The 10104-nt window shown below is 50.7% G+C and overlaps 1 protein-coding gene across 2 annotated transcripts in view; it reads right to left on the minus strand.

The window, feature by feature from the left end:
• Positions 1-10104, minus strand: part of PDE8A (phosphodiesterase 8A) — a 160221-nt gene that overhangs the window by 69102 nt on the left and 81015 nt on the right. For both annotated transcript variants that reach the window (XM_040493557.1, XM_040493556.1), the window contains exons 4-5: positions 3697-3753; positions 2797-2851 (exon numbers count right to left, since the gene is read on the minus strand). In XM_040493557.1, the coding sequence (XP_040349491.1) occupies positions 2797-2851; positions 3697-3753 (112 nt within the window). The remainder of the gene's footprint in view (positions 1-2796; positions 2852-3696; positions 3754-10104) is intronic.

Consider the following 10104-nt stretch of genomic DNA (forward strand, 5'->3'; position numbering starts at 1 on the left):
GAAGATGCCTAGGTTCACTAGACAGTCGAGAATTTAAATCCTGAGCCATTGTTCAAATTTTTCTTTTGGTACGTCCCTTGCGTTAGAAGAGTATTATATACCCCAGTCTGAGTGTTCCCTTTTGGGCCTGAACAGCATACCTACATAGATCTAGATCTCACCGACATTTCTCACGTTACGGAATCACAGGCGAAGCTACACTACCCGGCGTTCGTGCACACGCAGGCGCAGATGGAGGGCAGCAGTAGGCGGGACCCCGCGCTCGGCAGGTTCCCTGCCCACCACTTCCCTCCACTTTATCTTCCCTGCTCCTCAAGTGTCTTGTTCGAGTTCATCTGGTGTCTCAGTGGAGTCCTTTCTCAGTTCTTTGCCTCAGACAGGGCTCCTAGTGGGGGGACAGGACTCTCAATTTTACGCCCACCCCCTTTTGCCCTGCAAGGTGACCAAGGAGTTGTCTGGGCGGGACTCTCAGGCTGCGGTCCTCCCGCGGTAATATCTCATTAGACCAGGCATTACTATTACTGTTTTATTTATTTTATTTTTTATTTTTTTAATTTGTTTTTTTCAACGTTTATTTATTTTTGGGACAGAGAGAGACAGAGCATGAACGGGGGAGGGGCAGAGAGAGAGGGAGACACAGAATCGGAAACAGGCTCCAGGCTCTGAGCCATCAGCCCAGAGCCTGACGCGGTGCTCGAACTCATGGACCGCGAGATTGTGACCTGGCTGAAGTCGGACGCTTAACCGACTGCGCCACCCAGGCGCCCCACTATTACTGTTTTATACAGTCAATGTGTGCTTAGATTTACCCCATATTCGCCATTTTCTTGCTGCTCATTTCTTGCATTGCAAGCCTTCCACTTGGGATTCACCTTCCCTCTGCTTGAAGCACCCCCTTTAGCATTTTCTTGTAAGGATCTGCTAGTTGAAAACTCTGTTTTCACATTGCTCAAAGTCTTTATTTCAACTGCATTTTTGGAAGCTATTCATGCTAGGGCTAGTTACTTTCCTTTATCACTCTGCAAGGGTTATTCCTGTATGTTCTATTTTCCGTTTATCACTGCAGAGAAGCTGGCTGACAGTCGTCATTCTTCCGAAGTTAATCTTTCTTCTCTGGCTGATTTTAAGGTCTCTTTCCAGGTGTGACACCGGGGTGGCTCAGTCGGTTGAGTGCCCAATTCATGATTTTGGCTCAAGTCATGATCCCAGGGTCGTGGGCTCGAATTCCGTGCTGGGCCTCGTGCTGAGCGTGGAGCCTGCTTAAGATTCTCTCTCACCCTCACCCTCTCCCCTGCTCACATGCTCTCTCTTTCAAAAAAAAAAAAAAAATCTCTGTTTTGTTTTTTCACCATGATGTGTCTTTTTATTTATTCTACTTCGGATTTGTTGGAATTTTTGAATCTGTGAACCATAATCTTTCATCAGTTCTAGAAAATTCTCTTCCAATACTGCCTCTGCCCCTCTCTCTCTCTCTCCTGTTCTTTGGGAACCCCAGTTATATATATGCTAAACTATACAGTCTGTCCTCCACACTTAACTTCCCTAACTTATCTTCTGTTACCGAATCTCTGTGCTACATGTTCTAACACTTCTTCTGACCCACTAAGTTTTACAAGTTTTCAGTTACATGTGTTCATTTCTCAAAAGTTACTTATGTTCTGCTTAGAATTTGCTGTGTCACTTTTTACGGTTTCCTATTCCTTGCAGACATTTCCAAGATCGTCTTGTCTTTTATTCTTTACATCTAAGCATGTCTGCTTCATAATTCGTGTCTGAGAATTCTGGTATCTGTGGGTCGTGGGGGCCCATTTCTGCTGTCTTTCCCCTACTAGCTCTCACTTTCAGTGCCTCTCCTCCTGTGTGCATGGAGGGCTGCCTGGGCCCTGGGGCAGTTACTCATGGAGATTCTCTGAGGCTGGAGGAAGATTCTTCTTCCTCTGGGGGGGATCCGTATTTGCTTCTGCCAAATACCTAGAAGTGCCACCTACCACCTAGAACCACTTTAACTAAATTCATGGCCTGGGGGTGGGGGGGGGCCTTAACTACCTCATGGACATAAAATTGGGCCACAGATCTGCCCCAGGATCAGCCATAGGTAAGTTCTCTCCATCATGATTTCCAGGGCTCACTGGCAACCAGCTGACCAAAGCCTTTAGCAGCCTTTTGGCTTAGGGGAGACCAACAGATCAGGGCCTGGGAGGAGAGGGAGTCGTGTTTGGGCTGCCTCATTTCCAGAGTCCTTGAACTGCCTTTAAAGTTGCATGTATACAGGTCAGCATTACCAAAGCACATCCTATGGCGTAACATTTAGAGTAGGTCATTGAAGGAGATTTTATGCTGTTTAGATGACTTCAGCAGACACAATTTTGAGAGAACAAAACGTAACGCGTCGTACATTATTAGATTACCAAGTTCTAAAGCTAAACCAAACTGTAACAGCGTGAAGACAACAAATTTTTTTTTTCTTCAAATGAGTTCAAAACTTTTGCTGGCTCTGGACGGAGATTAAATAATTTCTCGGGGCGCCTGGGTGGCTCAGTCGGTTAAGCGTCCGACTTCGGCTCAGGTCATGATCTCACAGTCACGGTTCAAGCTCCGCGATGGGCTCTGGGCTGACCGCTCAGAGCCTGGAGCCTGTTTCGGATTCTGTGCCTCCCTCTCTCTCTGCCCCTCCCCTGCTCATGCCCTGTCTCTCTAGGTCTCAAAAATAAATAAAAACATTAAAACAAAATTTTAATAAAAAAAATAATTTCTCAGGCTGAATGATACCTGCATAACAAAGAAATGGGTACGTACCCTTGTAAAGCCAGCAGCAATGAGGGGCATCACAGAGGACTCTTCTCTGTCCGTCCTTCAAAAGAACACAGTCAAGGGTCAGAGACAGTTTTTAGCAGTAATAGCTCACCTCTTTTACTCACTATTTACATAATACTATGACTATCATATAATGGCAAATACTTTTAGATGCATTAGATTAATACACCAATCAGAAGTGTAAAATTGAAAATAGTTTTCTGTTTTTGTTTCGTAGGTAGCTTTCTGGCAGCATCCCATAAAGTCTGAAATACGGAGATCGCACGGACAGCCAGAATACAGGAGTAACCACGTATCTATTTGATATGTAAATATTTTAACTTAAATTCTTCCCTACTTTCTTCTACTTCCAATTAAAAAAAAAACAAAAAAAACCTCTTCTCCCTCCCCCCCACCCCCGCAAACGTTCTAGGAAAAAAGTTTAAAGGACAAAGAATTCCTTCTTCTATCTACAAAAATATATAAGCTAAATAACACTTATTTGAATACTGCCCTTCTCCCAGCACATTTCTGTTCTTTCCTTACCTTCAATTTCAGGATGAAATACAAGATTTCTCCCATGTACGTATGAATCAAATCTTCATAAATACTTGGGAGTTAGAAGGCCCTCGGGAGATGTCCCTGGTAACATTCATACTTTGAGCAATGGAACTCTCTCATGGTCTGCCTATTTCTAAAGTGAACGGCAGTCCCAAATCACAAAACCTTCCACGAGAGCAGAAAGTCCCTCCGTGGAGGTAACTGGCGAGGTAAAGACAGTAAGAAGGAAAGAAAAGGCCAAAAAGGTCACACCTGTCACAGCCTACAAGCTGTTAGGCCCCTGCTAAGAGCAAGCAGGACACAGACACCTGAACTTCAACATCAAAACTGGTGACGGCTTACCTGCGTACTACACCAATGATAATTGTGTTTTCGGAGAGTTTGGATGACCTGATAGACCTTTAAAAAACAAACAAACAAACAAATTTTTAAAAAATGTAAAGTACTTCTTAAAAAAAAATACCCTTAAATTTTGGAAGAACGATCAAAGCTGGGGGGAGGCAGAAGAGGGAGCAGGCCACATTCTGGATTTCCGTTCTTGGCTACTCAATCTTCCTCCCTCAAGGGGACAGGCCCCTACTCCGTGGACGAGTAACCCTAACGCTCACGCAGGACAAACATAACAGCTGCTAGAGACGGCGTGCCTGCTACTCGCTCTGACCTTTGTCAACCTGAGTGTCTCAGGTGGAGAACGTTCCCTACCTCGGGCTTATGTGACAGGGGTTATCGGTCTCTTGCCATCAAAGGGACACGCGAGTACATGTGTGTTACCACACACTGACAGCCGCGGTTACGGTGGGGACGAAGCCCAAAGGCCCGCTCCCTACATCCTCCAGAGAGTTCCTAGCTACAGTGTGGGCAAGAGTGGTAGCCGCAGAATTCAGAAGTAGCAGGATCTCCGAATCCGTCAGAAAGAAGAGACAGAGAAGAATGGAGGACTGGTCAGGAAGAGTAGGGGACGCTGCTCCACCAAAACCGCCCCCCCCCCAGAGTAAAAGGCTCCCTGGAGGACCCACTCACCCCTCCTGGAGAAGCAGCCTCCCTGGGATGCACCCCCAGCCAGGAGAGGAGACGACGGGGTGGAATGAACGTGCCCAGGAGAGAAGGCGCTGGGCTGTGCCCCAGCCCTGAGCTCCCCTACCCTGGGGGACGCAGGACCCTGGAGAAGAGCCGTGATGCCACAGGCAGAGGGGACGCGGCCCCGGGCTGGGAGGAAGACACTCACAGCAGACGGGGGCTTCAGCAGAAGAGCGGACCGTTCCCACGCGGCCCCAGCCCCGTCACGGGCGTGGTGACCTCCTAGAGAACGTGGGCAGGATGGGACACAGAACGGCCACGACTTACTGCAGGACCTCGTTCCATTGGCTCACAAAACAGAACCACTCTCGGGTCACAGAACACAGAAAACCACTCGAGTGACTTTCTCAATTCTCCCAACGATGCCCCATAATGTAGCCGTTCCAGGAGCATCAGAGACGTTAATCAGGCATACACAGCGGATACCTCGGTTTGGCAAACTTTTTCTGCAAAGGGCCAGATGGCAAGTATCTTAGGCTCTGTGAGCCACGCAGACTCTGTCACAACCACTCCACACTGCCCCTGTGGCACAAAAGCGGCCAGAGACGATACAGAAGTGAACGGTGTGGCCGTGTCCCCTCTTGCACGGCCCTGCCCCAGGGCCCCGGGGCCTCATTTTCTCAAGGAACTGAGGCTGAGGAGGCTGAGCCCAACCTCAGATGCAGACTGCACGTGGGTACGGAGTGGCTCAGGGATGGACACGCAGCTCTAGGGACAAGCCAGTCTCTCTCGGGGGCCGTGTGGCTCGCACCTCTCAACATTTCTGCTTTTAGCAGTGCCCGCTCTGTTCCTCCAGCTTCCATCTGCCTGTCCGCTCCAGAGCAGGCCAACTGTAATGGCGCCACACGGCTGCTCTATCGGAAGAGCCCCTCGACAGGTCACCACAGGGTCTGCCACCCGGGTGCCGGTCGCCGGTCCCACCGCGGTCTCCCCGCCTGGAGAACAGCCATGCTCGCCTTCCTGAAGAGGGGGCCATGGAACGGCTGGAGAAGCCTGGAAGGGTGACGGCACAGCAGACACTCACACGGGCAAGGCCAGGTCACCTCTCAAAACTGGGATACTCATGGGGCGCCTGGGTGGCGCGGTCGGTTAAGCGTCCGACTTCAGCCAGGTCACGATCTCGCGGTCCGGGAGTTCGAGCCCCGCGTCGGGCTCTGGGCTGATGGCTCAGGGCCTGGAGCCTGTTTCCGATTCTGTGTCTCCCTCTCTCTCTGCCCCTCGCCCGTTCATGCTCTGTCTCTCTCTGTCCCAAAAATAAATAAACGTTGAAAAAAAAACACTAAAAAAAAAAAACTGGGATACTACTGACCTATCACTCATCTTACACAGGGACAGACAGGCACTCACAAATGGTATTTCGTGACTTCTTAGGACACTGTACTCGTGTTCCTATTTCTGTCTCGTCACAAAGATTTCAAGAAAGAAAAGGCAAATTTAAGTATGTAGCCAGGCATCTCAAACTGGCTGTCACCTTTTTAGAAGAAAAACAGGGACGTGAGTGGTAGAAATAGCAAGCAGGTAAATGTACAGATGAAGTCAGGAAGTAGTTCTGGAACCTACTCCGGATGCAGGAACGAGGGTGGGCACGGGCTCAGGACAAAGCAGAAGGGAAGACCACGTTTACCTGGAAGAAAGCTGACACCTGCCGAGGAGGGCTAACACTGTATGAAATACGTGCACTCTTGCCTTTTTCTGGTCCACAAGGAGGAAGAACTGATTAGAAAATAGAAACGTCAAGGAACCTGGGTTGAAAAATAACACCCTTGACATTAGAATTCCGGAAAATGAAGAAAGAAACGACTTGACACAATCGTTTACACCCAGACATTAGTAAGGCAGGTCTCAAGAACTCAGGAAAAAGAGAGAGCATGAGTCTATAGCACGAGCTTCTGAAACACCAAGCAAGCACCCTGGGAGGCTCTCAAAACCAGGCTAGCTGGTGCATCACTAGGATTTTACTGGATTATGCGGAAGAGAAAACTCCAACACGAGTCTTCTCCCGAGTAAAAGATGTGTGGAGGTAGGCAGTCCAAGGCTGTGATGGCTCGCTGTGGCACTGGACAGCTGGCTCCTTCTGTCGAGGTGTCCCTATTACCGCCTACACACGGTTCCCTCCTCATGATCCAAGACAGATGCTGCGCTCGGGCCATAGACTCCACATTCCTGACGGCAGGAAGAAGGGCACGCGCTCTCCCTCGAAGGATACTTTCCAGAGGATGCACATGGCATTCCCACTGGCCAGCCGCAGGAAAAGCTTGGGAATGCACGTATTTTCTAGGCAGCCACAGGCCCAGTTCAACGCTAGAAATTCTATTATCGGGAAAGAGTAGGCTTAACGTAAGAATACAGCTAAGCCCTTTGAGGAGTTAAATTTGACAAAAGTACAACTCCATTACTCGTACTTCGCCACTGTTCTCTCTGCCACGTGGAATGAATCTCAGATTGAAAATGGCATTTACGACGGTAACCATGAGCCGCAGACCAGGGGGAGTCCGGCACTCCACACGGATTTAATTCCGCTAATGCACGCTGGGTTTCCACGCCCAGCTTTAGTTCCTTCACTTCCCTTCATAAAATCTTCCCTTTCATTACAGAGCCCTGCTCCCGGGGCACAAAAGAATAGTTCCTCGTTTCTTCTGAGTGCACCAGGCATACGTCTTCTGAAAGGTTCTGCGAATTGCTCGTGGCGAGTCATGTTCTCAGTCTCTGAGGCTGTTCTTTCCCCGACCATTATTTGGCAGCTTTTTACAGGCACCCACTTCTTTACCCTGTTCGTTTGTCCTTGGACGGAAGTGATACAAGCCCAGGCCGAGAGCCTGCAGCAGAGGGCGCCACAGAAATCTCCCTTGCGCCCCTCGGCCAGGCCCTCGGCGTGAGTGGCCCTCCTGGGATCCGGGGAGCAGACGCGGGGCTCCGAGGGCGCTGCCAGCAGGCAGGCCTGGCTTGGCCGCCCGGGGTGGACCCTTGACTGGCCCTCGCCCGTCCTCTAACCGAACGTGAGAACTGGCGTGCTGTGCGGTCGTGACACGTGAATGGCCGGTCCCACACTCCCTAGGCCGCTGCCCCTCCTCACGACGCGGCAGAAAATCCCACGACGCGGCAGAAAATCCCACGTCTCTGCCCGCCTCCTTGGCTCGCAGTCTTGGGTTTCCCGGTGGAGGCAGAAAGGAAAGAATGAAGAGGCAGCAGGGAGTGGGGGGCCGGAGGCAGGGCTCCAGCCGCTCCCAGATGCGGTGGTGCCCCTCTGAGCAGAGCCGTTGGTCCGTCTGTCAGCGCAGCTCCAGCACCCCAGGCTCAGCAGAGCCTCCTCCTGGCCCAGTGTGGCCCTGTGACCTTGGGCTTCGGAGGCTGGAGTGCGCACGAGCTGTCCCCGGGGCAGGACAGGCCTCTCCGTTAGGCCCCGCGGTACGAGGCATACAGAGAATCCCTGACTCCTCTGTTCTCCGGCTTCTGACACACCCATCAGCCGAACTCTGGCCTCTGAACGGCTGTGGTCGGCTTTTATCTGTTACCTTCGTGGGCTTCTGGACAGGAGGCTGAGGAGGCAGTGAAATCAGGTGCGGACAAGACGCCGCCCACAGCCTCACAACTGGTCGACGCGCCTCAGCGCCTTCTGCCCGTCTGCGCTGCCTGTCCAGCCAGCAGCCCGGATCTCCCACCTGCTCTAGACGCTCCCCTGCACAGACCGAGGCAGTGTCTCAACTGCCTAGTGGGGGAAGTCTGCGCCCTTGGCTCAGCACCCAAGGCCCTCGTGATGGGGCTCCTGTCTGCTGCTCAGCCTCGGCCAGAGCCACGTCCCACACCCGCCCGACCGGGCAGCCATCGGGCACTGAGCAGAGAAGCCCTGTATACCTGCCTCTTCCTACACATGAGGCTCCCTCCAGCTGGAATGTTTAAGTTTAAATTCAAGTTAGTTAACAATTAAAAATTGTTTTTAAGTTTAAATTCAAGTTAGTACCGGTTTCAGGGCTAGGACCCAGCGACCCATCCCCTCTGTGTAACACCCAGAGCTCCTCCCAACAGGTGCCCTCCTTGATGCCCATCCCCCCCTCCCCCCTCCCCTCTAGCAACCCTGTTTGTTCTCTGTATTTAAGAGTCTCTTACGGTTTGTATACCTCTCTGTTTTTATCTTAGTTTTCCTTCCCTTGCCCTGTGTTCATGTTTTGTTTCTTAAATTCCACATGTGAGTGAAATCTGATACTTGTCTTTCTCTGACCGACTTATTTCACTTAGCATAATACATTCTAGTTAAATCCACGTTGTTGCAAATGGCAAGATTCCATTCTTTTTGATTGCTGAGTAGTATTCCAGAGTATGTGTGTGGGGGGGAGGGGTGTATACACACACACACACACACACACACACACACACACACACACACACACACACATCTTCTTTATCCATTTATCAGCCGACGGACATTTGGGTTCTTTCATAATTTGGCTATTGTTGATAGTGCTGCTGTAAACATTGGGGTGCATGTGTCCCTTTGGATCAGCATTTTTGTATCCTTTGGATAAATACCTAGTAGTGCAATTGCTGGGTCGTACAGTGGTTCTATTTTCTGCCTTTCTTTCTTCTTCTCAAAACTCCTGCTCATCCTTCAGGACTCAACCCAAGTATCCTCTGTGAAGCTCTCCCTGACACAGGCCCTGTAGCACTCTGTATACACCTCCTTGTGGGCGCTTATAAGCCTGTACTGAAATCACTCGCTCGCCCTACAAACCAGAACGTTAGCTCGTCAGAGGCAAGGACCCCGTCTCATCTACCTATGTAGCTCTCACACCAAAGATAATGCCCAGAACTGAGAAGACTTGCAAAGCAGGGTTCCCCAACCGGTGGATTTAGAAATATCACAGGCACAGAATATTTGGCCTTCAGCAAAGCATCTGATAAGGAGTGTAAGGAGTTCCAAATTTCCCCAGTAGAGGGATACAGATGAATGCCAGGCATTTAGACAAGTCGGCAACTGATGAAAAACCCTTCGCAGGCAGTGCTGATTAGGTCTCCCAAAAGCAAGAGGAAGGGCAGGAGCTCTGCCAGGGCTAAGGTCTTGTGAGCTGTGTAGGTCAGCGGAGGGAGACAGCGTGAGTGGACAAGTTCATGAGGGACAGCCTGGAAAGTTCCTTGAAAGAATACTCCGCAGTGGGCAGGTTCCCTTAAAGGGATGATCTTAAGGGAGATGAACCAGGTAGGGCCAGACTCGAGATGAAACTGACTCGGAGAAATAAATCAGGTCCCGCTTGTGCCTCTAGAAAATTCACTAACTATGGCACAAGTTCCTCCCCCCCCCCCCCCCCCCCTCAGGCAACAAGATGGAGAGGACGTGGTAGAACACAGCTAGCAAGGGAAACCTGAGGCTCTGACTCTTGGCCGGGGCTGTGACACAACCATGAGGAAAGGAATGTGCTCAGCAGTCTGCTGAACGTGCTAGACAGCTGGACAGCAGGGAAGATGGCTATTCCGCTCACTCTCCACTCGTCCACCCGAACCTGGTGTGGGCTGGTCAGTGCTGGAGCCATGCTTACCAGAGGTACTGCCTGGAAGAGGATACCCAGAGGGAGCACCCTGGATGGGGCCGGAACACGAAACCACACCGTGAGGAGGACACAGTCCATCCAGAGAAGACAATTCCTGCCCTCGTATGCGAATGCGGGAAGTCTGGCAAAGGGG

This window comes from Herpailurus yagouaroundi, unplaced genomic scaffold (genome assembly GCF_014898765.1).
Source record: "Herpailurus yagouaroundi ecotype Mexico unplaced genomic scaffold, PumYag 185, whole genome shotgun sequence".
NCBI classification, from domain to species: Eukaryota; Metazoa; Chordata; class Mammalia; order Carnivora; family Felidae; genus Herpailurus; species Herpailurus yagouaroundi.